We start from the raw sequence: 17,664 nt of genomic DNA on the forward strand, positions 1-17,664 counted from the left end.
GCATGTCGTGTTGAAATGTTAAAGAAATGTTTTCGGAAATAAGAACAAATTGCGATGATAACGAGGCGAAAAGGAACTGTCGACAGTCACACTGTGGAGAGGATGCGTGTTTTTAGTTTCTGAAACAAAAACAGACAAGCGGAAGAAGAGGTCCTTTTGGTGGAACACTTAATGTCGTAGTGGAGGAAAGGAATACTAGAGAGAATGGAAGTATGACGCAAGAGATAGGGATAGTGGATCACATTCCAACCTTTCTATCTCCATTAAAACGTGAGGAAGCATTAAGATAGCTTTAAAATAATTAAGTGCATAAAGCTTTTATCAATTTAGAATCTGAATATATTCAATGTTGATTGATATGAATATTAATAATAATAAATTGATTGATAGGTGAAGTTTCAAATTTCGAAGAGAGAATAAAAATAAGTCAACAAAAGATTGTTTAGATTGATCCATGATTTATACATATATATATATATATATATATATATATATATATATATATATATATATAACATTTAAAAGGATATATAATTATAAAAAAATTCTAAAATTATTATTATTTATTGAAACACTACATAAGACTTGAATATTTAGAGGTTTTTGATAGAAGATAAGATTTCCTTACCTGTAAGAGGAAATCTCTCTAAGAAAAATCCTCTATTATGTGGAAATCTCTCTAAGAAAAATCCTCTATTCTGTTTACGGAAATCCTTTCTCCTAATTTGTATAAATAGGAGAGGAAACATGTTAATGTATTGAAGCTGAAGCATCTTCAACTATTCAATAAAGCTTCATTCAATATTTGTTCTTATCTTCTATTATTATTATCATGGTATCAGAGCAACGAGAAAAGTGAAGCTTCGCTCTTGCCAAAAGAAAAGTGAAGCTTCGCTCTTGCCTTTGGCCGCCGTTGAGAAAAGCAAAATTCATTCGATATTTGTTCTTATCTTCTATTATTATTATCATGGTATCAGAGCAGTGAGAAAAGTGAAGCTTCGCTCTTGTCAAAAGAAAAGCGAAGCTTCGCTCTTACCTTTGGCCGCCGTTGAAAAAGCGAAGCTAAGCCCCAACGAGCTTTGTTCAATATTTGTTCTTATCTTCTATTATTTCTATGGGTTTGATGTTTACCCAACTTTAAAGTACGGAAGCAAATAGTAATACAATAGTGAGAATACTCAAAGCTTTTATGATTCGAAACAACTAATCATCAACGAGTTCTAAAAATAGACAAAGACGAATGAGACAATTGCCATCTTACAGCTCCATGACTCGGCGTGAATTGGTGGGAGGGGATAGAGGCACACGATGCGTCGGAATCCATGGCTTTTTGTCATCCCATCATGTCGACTGACTCAAGGCGATGACCAATGGACGGTCACGGTGGATCCTGCACTCCTTTTGGCTTCCGCGTTCTTCCTGGTGGGGCGAGGCGTGTCGTCTCTCGGCTTCCCTTGGAAATGGCGGCCGGAGAGCGAGAGCGAGAGAGAGAATGGCAATGGCGGTTGAGTGCGTGTCGAAGGAGGAGGCCGTTTCCAAAAGCCATCCCAATAATGCCGTGAAAGCTGGCGGTTCCGAATGCGTACATCATCCTTCTCCTCCCCTGCACTCTCAAGAAGCCATACTCACAAGCGACGAGAGAGAGAGAGAGAGAGAGAGAAAGAGATATATGGGGTTAATCGGGTGACTGCTACAACTGCTACTACAGTAATTTGACTGAGTGGCCATATATATATATTTGTACCCATAGCCATTGACTTGCCACCCACTTAAAAACTTTAGAGACGTCAAGTCAAAGCTTAATTGATGTCAATCCGAAAAGTCATTTATGCTCGTCGCGCTTATCCATCCATCGAAACCAAACTCCAATCTTGTCCGTTCATCCAAATCAAAACATCATTTCATTTAACACATTAAAATGCCAATAAATGTGCCTGCGCATCTTTCTCTATCTCTACAGTGTGTTGCGTGGCCGGCGCAGCAACCGTGGGAATAAAATACGAGTCCCGCTGTGGCCTACGTGGCCGATTCGGACGTCTCCACTCGCGCACCGCACCCGCCCCGGGCGGCGTACTTCCGTAGGGGCGAGTCACCCCGGAAACCCTCCAGGGGCGACCTTGCATTACGTGACATCGGGCCCCACGGCCGGCGACAGCCGGCAGGCGCTTCGCGTCCTCCACTTGGCGGGAGGAGATATTACGGCAGAAAAAATAAGAACGGGAAAATAAAAAGAGTCGGAAGATAATGGCGAGGCAGATGAGATAGAGCGCCGTGGGGCCCGCCTCGTTGGTTCTCGTCTCCTGGTCTGTCGAGCGCCGTGGGGCCCACGTCCCCTGCTCCCACCACTTTTCCCTCTCCCTTTCATATGCCACGGCCCGCCCCGCCCTCTCCCTTTACGCAGGCAACCAACTCCTCTTCCGATCTCTCCGCCCCTCTCTCTCTCTCTCTCTCTCTCTCGGAGTGCCGCAAGAGAGCAGTCTCGTAATAATAATAGGCGTAGTGGTAGTGTGTGTGTGTATATATATTTGCATCTTTGCAAAGACGCCCCGCGAGAATATTATATTCGCAAGGGGAGTAATTTTATATTGCGGGAAGTTATTGTTAGTATATGGTCCTTGGTGGCGGCCGGGATGCCGACGCCGGTCAGCAGTGCGCGCGCGTGCCTAGCGGCCGAGGCGGCGGCCGCGCTCGACAACGGCGTGACCGTCGCCCGCCGCCGCTCCCACGCCCAGACCACCTCCCTCCACGTCGTCTACTCCCTCCTTTCTTCCACTTCTTCCTCTTCGCCCCCCTCCTCGTATTCCTCGTCGGCGTCGTGTTCGATACTTCGTGATGCGCTGTCGCGCGCCCGGAGCGCTGCATACTCGCCCAGGCTGCAGTTCAAGGCGCTTGAGCTCTGCTTCGGGGTGGCGCTCGACCGGCTGCCTTCGGGGCAGCGGCAGAACGCGGAGGGGGGCGGGGATGAGCCGCCCGTGTCGAACTCGCTGATGGCGGCGATCAAGCGGTCGCAGGCGAACCAGCGGCGGAATCCGGACACGTTCCACCTGTACCAGCAACAGCAGCAGCAGGGCGCCGCCACCGGAGGGGCCTCGTCGTTCTCCGGGGTGAAGGTGGAGCTCCAGCAGCTGATGCTCGCGATCTTGGATGACCCCGTGGTCAGCCGGGTTTTCGGCGATGCGGGATTCCGTAGCGCGGACATCAAGTTCGCCATCCTCCGGCCCCCACCGCCCATCCTCCGCTTCCCCCGTGCCGCGAGGCGCCCGCCGCTGTTCCTGTGCAACTTCTCGGCGGGGGATGGGTTCGAGCCGGCGCTCGCCCCACGGGGGCTCGTCCTCCCCTTCGCCGCTGCGGCCCGGCAGCTCTCCTCGGACGGGGGCGACGAGAATTGCAGAAGGATTGGGGAAATCCTCGCCCGGAAGAGCGGTGGACGGAATCCGATGCTGGTCGGGGTCGGTGCCGGCGAAGCAGCTAGCGACTTCTCCCAGGTTATTGAGCGGCAGAATTGGGCAATTTTGCCCCCTGAGCTGCGTGGAATCGAGCTCGTAAGCATCGAGAAGGTGGTGGCGGAGCTCAGAACTGATCACGGTGATCGATTGGCGTTGGAAGCTGGGCTGGAGGAGGTAGGAAGGAAGGCAGAGTCTTCAGGAGTGGTGTTGAACATTGGGGATTTGAAGGGGATGGTGGAAGGTGGTGCAGAACGTGATGAGAGCGAAAGCTGCTTGGTATCGGAGCTCACGCGACTGCTGGAGGTCTACCATGGGAGGCTGTGGGTGATGGGGTGGTCGGCAACATACGAAACATACATGAAGTTCTTGTCCAGGCATCCATTGCTGGATAAGGATTGGGATCTGCAGTTGCTGCCTATCAGTTCAGTAAGAACTGGGGTGGGGAATTCACTCCCAAAGCCTCGCAGGTGGGTGAACTAGTGATTTCTATCTGTTTCTTATTCTAAGTTCCTCCTTTTACCAGCTGAGTCTTCTCCTGCTTAGTCTTGAAACTGAACCTTCATTATGAGCTGTTTGTCTTTGTTTTCCATATACATATGGGATTTTTAAGCTCTTAGAGATTGGGGTTTCTCATCCTTGAGAAATGGATGCCATTTGTTGAAACTAAGGGCTGCATATTAGAATGCATTGATGTCTGAATAGTCTTCTCCTGCTTAGTCTTGAAACTGAACCTTCATTATGAACTGTTTGTCTTTGTTTTCCATATACATATGGGATTTTAAGCTCTTAGAGATTGGGGTTTCTCATCCTTGAGAAATGGATGCCATTTGTTGAAACTAAGGGTTGCATATTTGAATGCATTGATGTCTGAATTGCTAAGTAGTTTTATACAGTTCTAACCTGATAGGTGTCTTCATCATCGACTTCTTGTTTCACTGTACCATTTTCTTTCATTCACTAAAATCTATGGTGTTTAGTAAGAAAAGCATTTATGAAAAAGCACACTGAATTTATTTTTGTTACTGCCTCTTCCAAGTACAATGAGAAACAAGCTGTTGCCTTTTTTTTCACATAGATAATGATATGTAGGACTAAATTTAAGCAAATGTGTATCTTTTTTTAGAAACATCACTTGTGAAGGTAGGCTGCAAACAATATTTGATTTGCAACGAAAGCAAAAAGGGAGAAAGGCGTGCAATTTCAAATAATTGTTGGCTACCACTTTACGGTAGAAAGACATCATCGTTTTGTTTGTAGCTAGTAGATCTAGATATTGTTTGTTGCTTCCCCCATGGCAGGACCAGTTATAAAAGATAATCTAATTAAAGAGACATAAACAAAATCCTTGGATTATATGAAAGAATCATGCTGTAAATAACAAAAGCTTCAGGTTGATGCTAGCATTGGTGAACTGGACAAAGTATTACTTCAATTTGTTAATCCAAAGTTTATTATGTTCCCCACAAGTATGTTTCCAACCAAAATTTATCATTATATAGATTTTAGAAATCAGAATATAGTAAAATAAAAAATCTATTGATGAATCATCATTTGGCTTCTGAACCATGTGCCTTTGAAGCAATTGTCTGGATGTAAAACTTCAACAACAGTATGTTGCATTGCACTTTAAATTTTGTAGTGACAGGTTACAACCAAATACCTATATTGCAAATAAGAAAGAGTAACCTTTTATTAAAAAAAAAAAGAAGAAAGAGTAACCTTTTATTAAGAAGTGTGATTTATTTATAATGTCATTTATTTAAAATTGAAAAAAAATAATGAACTAAGGAGGTGAACATTTTTCTTAACACCATTCATAAAAAAACTATGTTGGTTTAATTGAATCCTGATCCTGTTATTAGCCTGATAGCCTAACTGCAGAAAAGAGTTTAATCATTACTGAGCATTGGACAAAGCCTCCTGTTTGTACCTCTGCACAGTTTATACCACAATATTCCATTTGTTTCATTTATATTGAATTTAATTGTGCAGATGCAAAAGCAAATGCTACTAGTTTGGATTTTATTTGGCACTAGTTTGTGCAACAGAAAGAAAAGAGTGATACAGAATATGATTTAGGCATATGGAAACATCAATACTTACAGACAGACTTTTTTTGCTACATCAATCTTCTGAAGGAAGATTTACTTTTTCCAAAGCTTGGAGTACCGCTAGATTGCCCATTATCTGCGAGTTTCATTCTGATTGATTAATTTCTTGGTGGTACTTTTTTTTCTCTTTTAGACTTTGAAGATTCAATGTCTGTAGAAAGGATGTTTAGCTTTCTATAACTGAATTCACTTTTTCAGCTATGACATAACATTTAGCCAAGTATTTAAGTATGTCTTATTTGCTAAGCAATGCATAATTGGCAAGGTTCTAGTTTAGGTATGCCCTACAGTAAAATAAAAGGGTCTGTAAGACTTGAGTCTGAGATTTGTTTTGGTTGCTTGAAGGTACTTCTCTGAATGGCTTCATCTTTTGAACTTTTGATGATGTGCATGCTTTCTTTTGCATGTATTCCTGGAAGCTGAACCATGAATGATAATATTACAGCTTCATGGAGTCATTTTCTCCAATCGGTGGAGGTGTCCCTATAGAACATGAATCTTATGGTGTATATCCATCAGTGTCCCGCTGTGAGGACTGCAATGACAAGTGCGAGCAAGAGGTTTCTATTGTTCTAAAAGGAAAATCAGCTTCAGTTGATGATCAGCAGAATGCAAGCTTGCCCTTCTGGTTGCAAAAGGGTAGTAAGGTTAGCTTGAATGATGGATTCGATGCAGCAAAGGTATATTTTCTAGTAAGGTTATACGTCTTAAACTGATGCGCAAGCTTTTGTTGAACCACCATATATGTCATGACATGGTCATGTTACTTTGCGTAAAATGAAGCAACAGTTGCATTTATGATTGTTTTTCTTCCTTTTTGGGTAAAAGTTGTGGTTTTCTTCAGTGCAGGCTAAAGATGATACTACATTTTTCAATGCTAAAATTATGGAATTGCAAAAGAAGTGGAATGAGAATTGCCAGCGCCTCCACCATAGTTGCCAGACAAATAATATAGACAATTGCTCTACAGTCCCTCGCGTTATTGATCCATCTTGTGTTTCTAACATGGGAAGGGCCTTCAATCAGAATAGTGAAAATCTTGATGATGCTCAGAGTCAAAGAGGTTTTGGAATTTCATTTCCTATTTCAGCAGGTACACAGACGATTACCACAGCGAGCCAGAGTATCTCAATGCCTTCAGTTTTAGAACAAAGAAATAAAGACTTATTATCAAAACTTCAGGTCAGAGCCTCCAAAAGTGAACAGCCTAAGCGAGAGGAGTTGCAACCTCACCATGGTGATGATCATGCTTCACCTTCCTCTGTAACATCTGTTATGACAAACTTGGTTTTGGGAACTCTTTGTGAACCTGTTTGGAAGGAGGAAAACCCTGCTTCACAAGTGCAAAAAAATCCTTTGGTGGAATTGTCTGGTTGTTTGCCATCAACGAAGGTTGATGTCATCAAACAAAATGTCCCAGATGTTCCTGTTATGTCTCTTTCTTTCTCAGGCCGTCGAGATTCCCAGGCAACACAGACCTATCCGCATGATCTGTCCCACTCATTTTCACAGGTTTCGAAGGGTTGTGCATCTGCATGTGACAGAGCCTCCCTCATCTCATCCGGTGCATGGCAAAAGTTAGATTTAGGCAGTTACAAATCATTTTGTGCAAGTCTCATTGAGAAAGTTGGCCGACAAGAAGAAGCAGCTATTGCCATTAGTCAAGCTATAGTCCATTGCAGAACTGGTGAAAGGCATCGTGGTGCTAGCCTGAGAGGCGACATTTGGCTCAGTTTTCATGGTCCAGATAAGATTGGGAAGAAGAGGGCAGCAGTGGCTATTGCAGAAATGTTATGTGGCAGCAAAGAAAACTTCGTGCATGTTGACCTAAGTTACCAAGAAGGTGTTGCTCGTCCTGGTACCACCATCTGTGCCCAACAGGAGGTCAATGGAAATTATGCACAGTTTAGAGACAAAATTAATGTTGATCATATTGCTGCTGAGCTAAGAAAAAAACCACAGTCTGTTGTATTCCTTGAAAATGTAGATAAAGCTGACTTTCTTGTTCAGGACAGCTTATCTAAGGCTATCAATACTGGCAAATTTCCTGATTCCCATGGAAGGGAATTCAGCATAAACAATGCCATATTTATTCTGACTTCAGCAACAATTCGAGGTCAAACTTTTTCTCAGAGGACAGATTGCAATAGTTTCTCCGAGGAGACTATTCTGGCAGCTCAGTGTTGGCAGATGAAGATTTCCTGGGAACCTTCTCGAGAGGCTGTTAGCAGCAGTCCGAAATCTAATAAGGTGTCAAGTGCTTCAAGTCAAAAACCCAGGAACGCTCAAGTTTATTTACGCTCAGGCCCAGCAACCAAGCGCAAACTCGATATGTCTGATGGCTGCAACAGCCAGTATGAGGTGGTGCCGGCAAAAAGGGCTCGCAAAACATCAAAAGAATTCTTAGACTTGAATCTGCCCATCGAAGAGGTTGGGGAGGATGATAACGATTCTAGTAGTCAGGAAGATTGCTCTAAATCAGAAAATTCAGGGACATGGATGGAAGACTCCTTCAACCTAGTCGATGCAACAGTGAAATTTGGTCCTTTCGATTTTGATGCCCTTGCTGACAGCATACTGAATGATATAAGCAAGATCTTTTGTACTGCTGCTGGTTCAGACTGTATTTTGGAGATCGACACGAAGGTCATGGAGGAGATACTTGCAGTAGCATGGTCATCAGAAGATAGAGGAGCTTTAAATAGCTGGTTTGAGCAGGTTCTTGGAAGGAGTTTTGTTGAGTTGAAACACAAGCACAACCTATCAAGCCACAAAATTCTTAGACTCGTCGCTTGTGAGGATGCAATTGTTGCGGAGCATGCACCTGGAGTTCTTCTTCCTTCACGAATTATCCTAAACTGACAATGTAGATTGTTGTACCTGTCTGTGTAATGTAGCATCTACCATTCCTTGTGAAATAACTGTAATTTTGTTAATCCTATTGTTTTCTGAGGTATGATCAGGTTAAGTTTTATTATGTAAATGGAATCAGTATGCATCTCAGGAAATTTCTTTTGAATACCCTGATGAAGTTGGTCATTTATGTTGTAGGTTGTTTTGAGAAAGGGAGCAAGTCACTTCTGTCTTTGATGTGAGGATGTTTGTCAGCAAGTAGGACAGCTCCATCAAGTGTTTTTAATCTGCAGCCATGCTAATGATCCAAGTGTTCTACACTTTTTGTGTTAGAGAGATTATATAGTGATTGCATGCCCCAAGGTTTTGCCATATTGTGATTACATAGGTGAAGAAATTTGACGAGTGTCTTTAATTTCTTTTGCATGAAGTGCATTTAAATCTAAAATCTTAGAATGAAGCTCTGTTTTCTTTTTTTTTCTTTTGCATGAAGTGCATTTAAATCCTCATAAGTCAATCATGTTCTTTGCTAATGTAGGACTAATCTACTATATCTTATAAGCCAATATTAGTCGTTGCAAAGCCCGTACTAACATTGTTAGTTGTCATTCATAGAAATATAAAAATTGATAAGTGAACAAAACTTATCATATATAAGGAGATTACTAATATAATATTTATTATTTTAATTATCTTTTAATAATAATTATTATTATTATTATAGATGATAGAAAGGATATTCATCGCAATCGGAGTTCGATGCGTGATAGCTCAATCAAACTAAGATGATCGAGAGTTGATCAAGAGATATGACGTCAACTAATATGTTACTTAAAATTTTCGTATTTTATAGTTGACTAGAATATTATAGGAAGTATGTCAAGAATCCCACTCGACTTTGATCTTTATAAATAAAGTCGATACCACAATGTCATGGAGTTAGCTGAAATTACCTAAGTTGTGAGGTACTATTGCGGCAAAGTCACGAACTTAGCTGAAGTTGCTAAGTCATGAAGCACCCTCGTGACAACTCCTTGGACTTAGTTAGGATTGCCTAAGTCATAAGGCGCCCTTGCGACATATGTGTCCGCAAATGTTCAGCCAAGTTACAACCTCGTACAGGTCCTGAAGGACCTGTAAAACAGAAAGTTGATTAGATTGAAAATGAACGACAGACAAATCTCGACGTCTCGCGGAAAGAGAAGCTTTACAAGCAATTCAACAAACACCTTGAGTACAAGAGAGAAAACAAAGAAAAGAGAAAATAATGATTTTAGAAGGTAGAACGAACCGTTGCAAGTCCATAAACACCTGCTTACCGGGTGTCAGAAGAAAGACAAGTCCTCATCCAATCTTACAAATCTACTTTTTCTTTTGTGCAAAGTTTAAATTTTACCTCGATAAATAATAATATAATATAACTAACACTTTACAAAAATAATAATAATATAGTATTTATATATAGTTTACAAAAAATAATAATAATAGTATTACATATTCTGTTTCATAAAAAGATTAAGTTCCACATGGGAACTTAATGTTCCCTAAAAAGATAAAGAATATTAATGTTAATTATAGTTTTAATCAAAAGGTACACATGTAAATTAGGCAAAGTATAAAGATACAGTATAAATAGGCAAATCCGATGGGACATATGCGAAACACTAACGGACCTCCGTGATTTCGGCGACCAGTTCCTCCGCTTCTCTTCCTTCTTCCTATATACGTCTTCCATCTAAAACCCGCCGCGCGAACCCTCCATCTCGCACTCTCGATTGCTTGCTCGGTCGCTCGCCCGCCATGGAGATGGTCGCGTCCTTGCCGGCTCCGAGCACTGTCGAGGAAGTCTTCAGGGACTACTTGGGGCGCCACCGCGGCCTCGTCCGCGCTCTTACGGCCGGTACTTCTCCCCTCCCCCTCTCTGTGCCCTTCTTATCTCTTTGCGCCTTTCTGGTTTCTTAGTCCTTTGGATCTATTGTCTTCTCTCAGAAGTTGATGACCTCTACGCCCTCTGCCATCCGGGTGGGTTCCATCGCTCCGTCGTCTTGATCTCTAGGTGATTTCTTGTTGGATCTGCCTCCCTTTAAGTTGTTTATTTGGTTGGTCTTGGGTGCAGAGAGGGAGAATCTTTGTCTGTATGGGCACCCGGATGGGTCGTGGGAGGTGAACGTTCCGCCTGAGGAGGTGCCGCCGGAGATGCCGGAGCCGACGCTGGGGATCAACTTCGCGAGGAACGGGCCGAAGCGGTGGGACTGGCTCTCGCGCGTCGCGATGCATAGCGACAGCTGGCTCCTCTCTGTTGCCTTCTTCTTTGCGGCGCGCTTCAGCGGCGATGAAAGGTATGCCGTGGATTTTGACTTGAATTTGACTAGGGTTTGTTCTTTCCGCCCCTTCTCTTCTTATGCGTCGTGAATTGCGAGTATGCTTTTGACTATTAATGCGTCATGTCATCCATTGGATATTTAGAAATTATTAATGCACTAGTGCTATTCCTTGTCTCCTAAGGGTGCGTTAACTTCGAACCGCAGCTTGAGATGGGTGATCGATCATGTTAAACTTTGTGGAGCTGATCATGAGAAAATATAACGTGAATTTTCCATGTCATAGTTTTATTTAGGAAAAATATAATATGTGTTCTTCTATACATTAAGACTTTCTGAAATTGGTTTTCCGAAATCATGACATTGTCCCAATTACACTTGTGTTTTCATTATCATAGCGTAGCAAACTTGTGGGGTTACTTTTTAAACAAAGATAATTTTGCCTTTTTTAATATATATTCTTTTATGGTTATGTGAAACATGTTGTTACTTTACCTTTATTTTATTTTTTTGCTCTAGTTAAAAACCTTTTGTGCATTAAATTATTGTCAAGCCTAAAACTTGTTCAACTCCAATCGATCTTTAATTAATTGTGGTAGTAAACTTAAATGCTATCAGAATCAAGCTTCACGATATGTGCATAGGCCTTTATAAATTTGCAAGTTCCACCCGTACCTTTTATATTTGGTTTGAGCATAAAATAAAATGAAAGAATGAGATCGTCTACCTCTATCCTATTTTTACCAAAATCTATGTAGCCGACCCGAATGATTGGGACTAATGGTTTTATTGTCATTATTGTACTTCTATCCAATTTTTATATCTTCGCAAGCTTATAATTTCCTTCTCGGGAAACCAAACCTTCTTGTTACTTCTATCCGACGGTTGTACCTCAAATGGATGCAGTCATCAAGGAAACATCTAACTTTTGTCTGTTGTCAATTAGCATTCAACATGCTTGACATGACAGACTTGGTTAGCAAAGTTAATTATGTCCACTTGGAGTTTTAAAATTTGATACTTCTGTTCGGGTGAGGAGTTTCAGAGACCTTAGATCATTGTTTGAAACTCCTGATTGATATTGACCTTCAGAGTGCTAGTGTGACACTTCAGGTTTTGCCCCACATCACATGTTATAGATCAATTGAGTTGGTTTATTGAGTTTTTTTTTTTGGCTAAAAAGGATAAATATATTAACTATATAGAACATCGCAAAATAAGCTTGTAGACTCTGGACTCAAAAACTGGATTGACTGGGAGGGCCACTCCCCTCTCCAAAAACAAGAAAATTTGGTCGTTCTAGTATTCTGGGCCAACCAATTGATTACCTCATTCAAAAACAAGAAAACTTCATCATTCTAGCATTCTGGGCCAATCAATTGTTTACCTCATTTCCTTTTCATATTCATCAAATTTTACAAGCAGAGACCAAATAACAAGATAACTATACTTCTTAGGCTGAAAGTATCTAACATATGGACCATTCTCATTGAGACAATCAGGTTTATAGTGCTTATCAATGCTATTGGGAGGATGGTTCATCTTAAAGCACAAAGTAGGTGATCCAATGACTGCTGTATCACTTACTCATATTTCTGCTTTCTATCATCCTTTCAGTCCTCTTCCTTGATATTTATTACTGGTCCTCACACCAAATTCAACTCTGTCCTACTCCTAAATTTCGCTATATATTTCATTGCCTCTGTGAAGTTGAATGACAAGAGCTTATGTTGGAACTGAATGTTGATTTTGGATCGTGATAGGCCTGATCCAAATGACTCAACAATCCAGAAAATATTCTTGACATGACAGAATCCTAAATATAAAATGCAAGTGGCCTTTCATCTAAATTTTTGACTCGACCTGACGCCATCATGATTGTTCTGGTGTGCACCCAACCTAGCAAGTGATCTCTGTTGCTGAAAATAATGTGATTCAATATTCGTGGACTCTGCAAGAGTCGCCCAACTATCATGTTTCATGCTATTTCACAGTTGGACATGTACTTTTGAAGAGGTGACATTCATATTGAAATGTGTAACTAGAGTCCAATTTTGTTGGCCCAATTTGTTTATTGGTTGGCTAGATGTTATGGAAGTTTTGTTGGTGGTATAGAATACCATTTAATATGCTGTATGAACCATTTTAGAGAGTGAACCGGTATAGAAAAGTTTTGTTCGAAACCATCTCAGCTGTCATTTATCGTATATCTTTTGTGTTGGTGCTGCATCTGAGAACACATTGTTGCAAGAATTGAAGCTCATTTTTCTTTCCGAATTTTCAGGAAACGCTTGTTTAACTTGATCAACGATCTGCCTACTATCTTCGAAGCCTTCTGCAGTCATCAGCTTACAAAGAAGAACACCCGTGTAGACAGAGGAAGCAAACCTATGCGGTCCTCTAAGGTGCTGCTACATCTCTACAGTTGCTTTCTATTTCTTTTTTACTATGACAGTTTGCCAAATAACTCCATTCTTGTTCAGAGATTAAAAACTGTCAATAATGGCTCTGACGAAGATGCCAATGAAATCAGTGCGACATCCTGCGGATCCTGTGGTACCAAGCATCGTTCAAATTTCTGGATACAGTGTGATGTATGTGAAAGATCGTTCCATGGCAAGTGTGTAAAGATGACCCGCGCAAAGGCTGAGAAAACGAAGCGATACAGGTGTCCTAGTTGCAGTTCCAAATAAGCAAGACAGACAGCCAGTAACTTGGCTCTCTGTGATGCTGACACCAAGTTTAGCCATCATTTTGTTTATGATGGTAGTTGACCCTGGATGACTGAGTATGGGTGTTACTTTAGCCACTGTTTATACGCTTAGTAATTTTAGATTAGTGTTAATGGTGTTGCCATCTGTATGCATCAAGTACATTTCAATCCATCTTTTTACCTAATTTTGTGTTTATGTATAGATGTAAAAGAAGTCATTGGTGTTGGGTTCTCTAAAATAGTGGCTGTCCCATCTCTATTTTTCCCATAGAGAGAATACTGCTATTTTGAAATATGAGAGAAACTAATCTTCTGAAACCTACTCTGACTTGGTAATATGTGTATGTTTGAAATTTTTTCTTTTTATCTTTTGTAATGTTGCTCATCATTTATCTATTTTCCATCTTCCATATTTGAATGGTTGCAGTGATTTATTTTACTAGATGAAACCATTTAAAATATTTTCTAGCATACTTGTTTATAGACATATATGCAAGCAATTCCTATTTCAACTTCAACCTTAGAAAGGTTATGTGATGCTCATGCTCAGTATATACTTCACATAAATGATGCCAACGTCATGTTATCGGTATATTTGCTGTTTCAGCCTCAAGTAATCGTCCGTATTCGTTACGTAACGCCAGCTAACTCGGGTGGCAAATATGGATGTATCACGTGCCTGGCACGTGATAGACATCCCTCGCGAGCCGGCTCCGGTTTTACTCGTAAATGATTCTTGTGCGTCCAAAGTCACCTAATCTCCGTCCATCTAAATAGTTTGTCGATCTCATTCGTCCGTTTTCTCCGTAACCACATGGCAATCCAACGGTCTTAATATCTCCACCGGTAAACATCAGACGGTATATCTATATCCGTACATAAATGTTTCTGTGAGCGGTGCTGTACTCCCACCGCCACCTCCCCGTATAAATCCCAAACCCTAACCGGCGTCCTCTTTTCTCGAGTCGATCTACTTCCTCTAATGGCGAGCAACGATCCCGATCGCCAGGAGGAGGCTGCCGCCGGCGACGATGAGGACACTGGCGCTCAGATCGCCCCCATCGTCACCCTCTCGGAGGTGGCCGTCACCACCGGCGAGGAGGAAGAGGACGTCCTTCTCGATCTGTAAGCTTTCTTCTCCTTCGATGCGGACCATTGCTCTGGGTTTCTTCGAGATCTCGAGGTTTGATTTTCTTGATTCATCGCTTTCAGGAAGGCGAAGCTGTACCGGTTCGATAAGGATGGGAACCAGTGGAAGGAGAGGGGTTCGGGGAGCGTGAAGCTTTTGAAGCACACTGAGACGGGCAAGGTGCGGCTGGTGATGCGCCAAGCCAAGACCCTCAAGATCTGCGCCAACCATCTAGGTGGACCGCTTGTTTCCGTTCTTGGTTTTTGGTTCTATGTTTATCGTCGGATCGGTGTGTGTAATTTTGTGGTTTCTGTCTCAGTTGTTCCGTCGATCAAGATTCAGGAGCACGCGGGGAACGATAAGTCGTGCGTGTGGCATGCGTCCGATTTCGCCGATGGGGAACTCAAGGAGGAGATGTTCTGCATTCGGTTCGGCTCTGTTGAAAGTGAGTATGTTCATCATCTTCCTGCTTGCAATTGTTCGTGGCTGTTTGAAAGTTCTTGTCATTATATCTACATCTAGCGATTGGTTTTTTTTCATTATAGTGTTTTAGATTATTTTCCATATTTTTTCTTATTATTATGATTGTTAGCGTTGTTTTATATTCCTTTTATGTTGTTTATTCCAACATAACCCATTTTTAATGTGTTTTCCTATTTCATTCTCTCTTTTTTTTTCTTTCCTTTTCTGCATTCCTTTTAAGACATCAAAGGAACCATTTTCTCATAGGTTCGTAGGATCATGATTGGTTGTAGCATTTAGGTTTTAATTAAATTGAGGGGTGTTCTTTTTGTGGAAATCACTGTAAGTTGATCATAACCAAGGTTGGCTGAAATATCTTGGTTTGGTCCTATATCATTCACCATCAATATCAGATTGGTTGGGATTAGAAGGGTTGGCCACTGAGGCTAACCAGAAACAGGGTGGGTCAGATGAAAATTAACTTAACCGGTTCAAATTGATTAATAAAACTAGCTCAAATGCCTAATTTTACAAATAATGTGAGTTCAATTTCACAAATATTATCGCGTTGTCCAATTGGTCCAAGATTCCGGTTTGGTTCAATTGAATTGAACCTGTTAATTTAAAAAATATATTTTTAAAAATTATTTGAAATTATAAATCGGTTAACCGATTAAACAAATTGGATTAATTGATTTTGAATTGGTTCGGTTAGATAGATCCGAATCGGTTCTGTTTTGGATTACCTTACTTTAACTGAACCGAAGAAACGATTCAGTTTGGTTCGGCCCTTAACGGTTCGGTTTGAATGCCCCTAGATGTGATATAATCTGTAATTAGGCCTGCTAATCGACATTAAAGTACAAATCAAGTATTGAAGTTGAAATAAAATGATAAGAAATTCTGTACACTTGAGATAGTGATCAAGAGTTTTTGTTATTATTTTGGTGTTAACATGAAGTTGCCGTTCATCAGTTCTGGAAAGTCGGTGATTCTTGAGACATAGCCTCTTCGAATGTTTATCACGAGTGTTTGTGAACTTTAGCAGATGGATCTTATAGTACTCGGATAGTGGTCAAGAATTTTTGTTGTTTTTGTTTTTCGTGTTAACATGAAGTCGGTGATTCTTGAGAAGTGGCTCTTTGAATGTTTATCGTAAATATTTGTAAGCTTTAGCAGATGGATCTTATACTACTTATTTTAATAAATGTTAGATATGAGTATGTCAAGTTTATATTTAAACCAACCTTTTTGAATGTTCATTCTTGAGTTATCCTTCTAGATGTTTCCTAAGAGAATTTGAGGTTGGTTGGAATTTCTTGGTAAAAATGAAGCAACCATGACTGCTTGGTTCATTCTCTTGATTGCTGAAGCAATACATGGTTTATCTGATCTTTTAGTGGTTTAAGGTGAAACACTTGTGATTGGAAGTTTATTTAAGAGTCCACGTGAGTAAGCTGTTCTTGAATGCTGTATTGGCATGCACACCCGCACCGTATACCAATACATGCATGAGCAATCGTATTAATATATATATTATTCTTGTCAGAGATTAAAGCATGTGAAGATCAAATTTTCTTGCTCCATGATCACAACTTGTAGAAATACCTTGCAGAGTCTGTTGAACTATGGATAGTAGTTGAAATGAATGGTTTGGAAGTTCAATTTAACAAGCGTTTGGCGTTTAGCCTTGTGATGATAGTGTAGATGTTTGGTTTCATGATGAAAATTGAATGTCTGCTTGTGTGGGCACTTTGGAAAGACTTTAGACCCCGCCACACGTGATGTTTCTTTTACCGACATATACATACTGTAGAGATTCATGTATGTATGTATGTATGTATGTATTGACAGACTTGTACGCAATTAGACAAATTGTCTATTTTGCTTAACTGTAGAATAGTCTTTCTTGGCTTTTATGTTTAAAGGGGGCCTGGCTTGCCTCCTTTACTCTCATAGGCCACACCACCTGCCCTCAGTGTTTGTGTCTTCTTTCCCGGCCTACTTAAGTTGGTCTTTTGGTTCAGACTGCAAGAAATTCATGGAGATGATTGAAAGCATTACTGAATCCCTTGGAGAGAGGGAAGAGGAAGAGAGCGACGATGCGGCAGCTGCTGCTGCTGGGCTTCTGGACAAGTTGAGCGTCGATGGAAGCCAAAAAGCAAAGGCGGCGGCTGCGGAGGAGGAAGTTGCAGCTAAGGTGGAAGCCAAAGCTGAGCAATCTACCAAGTCGGAGGATTGATGGTAGCGGAGGAGAGGAGAGGGTATATGATATATTTACTTAGGTTGGAGAAGTTCCCATGCTTTTAAGGGACACCAAAGAGTGTGTAAAAATATGACTTTGTAAGTCATGATGGGGTCGTGTCAGGTCGGTGGAGTCTCTCTCTTGTATGATTGATTGGAGTGGTGTCGTCTGAGTGCGTGATGGAATATCATTGTCATGGATGCTATATGCCCCCCGTTGTTTGAATGATTTCATTGGTAAATTGCCTTTTTGTTTTACTCGTCCCTTTGATTTTTCAAACTTGTAACTTTTCCGACGTATCGAGTTTGTAAGAAAAAGGATAAATGAATGAATAGAAATGCCTGGCAGAACCTCTAATAACTTCACAAAGTTATAGCGACCGCC

At 41.1% G+C, this 17,664-nt stretch overlaps 3 protein-coding genes across 4 annotated transcripts; all 3 read left to right on the forward strand.

Moving 5' to 3' along the window:
* Window positions 1–2,389: 2,389 nt before the first annotated feature.
* Window positions 2,390–8,596, forward strand: LOC135624453 (protein DWARF 53-LIKE-like). The gene is made up of 3 exons (XM_065128073.1): window positions 2,390–3,913; window positions 6,003–6,237; window positions 6,407–8,596. The coding sequence occupies exons 1-3, from the start codon at window positions 2,631–2,633 to the stop codon at window positions 8,417–8,419; spliced, it is 3,531 nt and encodes a 1,176-aa protein (XP_064984145.1). The 5' UTR covers window positions 2,390–2,630; the 3' UTR covers window positions 8,420–8,596.
* A 1,492-nt stretch (window positions 8,597–10,088) lies between these two features.
* On the forward strand, window positions 10,089–13,764 carry LOC135624148 (PHD finger protein ALFIN-LIKE 2-like). Of its 2 annotated transcripts, XM_065127551.1 has the most exons (5): window positions 10,089–10,310; window positions 10,400–10,432; window positions 10,527–10,749; window positions 13,016–13,136; window positions 13,215–13,764. In XM_065127551.1, exons 1-5 carry the CDS (start codon window positions 10,211–10,213, stop codon window positions 13,422–13,424), a joined length of 687 nt encoding a protein of 228 aa, XP_064983623.1. In that variant the 5' UTR covers window positions 10,089–10,210; the 3' UTR covers window positions 13,425–13,764. The 2 variants fall into 2 exon arrangements, with proteins under 2 accessions (XP_064983623.1, XP_064983624.1); XM_065127552.1 differs by lacking the exon at window positions 10,400–10,432.
* Window positions 13,765–14,386: 622 nt separating this feature from the next.
* On the forward strand, window positions 14,387–17,537 carry LOC104000128 (ran-binding protein 1 homolog a). Its single transcript, XM_009422087.2, has 4 exons — window positions 14,387–14,569; window positions 14,657–14,808; window positions 14,893–15,018; window positions 17,063–17,537. Exons 1-4 carry the CDS (start codon window positions 14,427–14,429, stop codon window positions 17,275–17,277), a joined length of 636 nt encoding a protein of 211 aa, XP_009420362.2. The 5' UTR covers window positions 14,387–14,426; the 3' UTR covers window positions 17,278–17,537.
* Window positions 17,538–17,664: the final 127 nt, after the last annotated feature.

This window comes from Musa acuminata, chromosome BXJ2-10 (assembly GCF_036884655.1).
Source record: "Musa acuminata AAA Group cultivar baxijiao chromosome BXJ2-10, Cavendish_Baxijiao_AAA, whole genome shotgun sequence".
Classification (NCBI taxonomy): domain Eukaryota; kingdom Viridiplantae; phylum Streptophyta; class Magnoliopsida; order Zingiberales; family Musaceae; genus Musa; species Musa acuminata.

Excerpts from the sequence above, each read along its gene's own strand:
- LOC104000128 (XM_009422087.2), top strand. The coding sequence starts at position 14,427 with ATGGCGAGCAACGATCCCGATCGCCAGGAGGAGGCTGCCGCCGGCGAC. Across the intron at positions 14,570-14,656 it reads GAGGACGTCCTTCTCGATCT|GAAGGCGAAGCTGTACCGGT; the intron begins GTAAGCTTTCTT and ends CATCGCTTTCAG. Across the intron at positions 14,809-14,892 it reads GATCTGCGCCAACCATCTAG|TTGTTCCGTCGATCAAGATT; the intron begins GTGGACCGCTTG and ends TTTCTGTCTCAG.
- LOC135624453 (XM_065128073.1), top strand. The coding sequence starts at position 2,631 with ATGCCGACGCCGGTCAGCAGTGCGCGCGCGTGCCTAGCGGCCGAGGCG. Across the intron at positions 3,914-6,002 it reads TCACTCCCAAAGCCTCGCAG|CTTCATGGAGTCATTTTCTC; the intron begins GTGGGTGAACTA and ends ATAATATTACAG. Across the intron at positions 6,238-6,406 it reads ATGGATTCGATGCAGCAAAG|GCTAAAGATGATACTACATT; the intron begins GTATATTTTCTA and ends TCTTCAGTGCAG.
- LOC135624148 (XM_065127551.1), top strand. The coding sequence starts at position 10,211 with ATGGAGATGGTCGCGTCCTTGCCGGCTCCGAGCACTGTCGAGGAAGTC. Across the intron at positions 10,433-10,526 it reads CTACGCCCTCTGCCATCCGG|AGAGGGAGAATCTTTGTCTG; the intron begins GTGGGTTCCATC and ends TCTTGGGTGCAG. Across the intron at positions 13,137-13,214 it reads AACCTATGCGGTCCTCTAAG|AGATTAAAAACTGTCAATAA; the intron begins GTGCTGCTACAT and ends ATTCTTGTTCAG.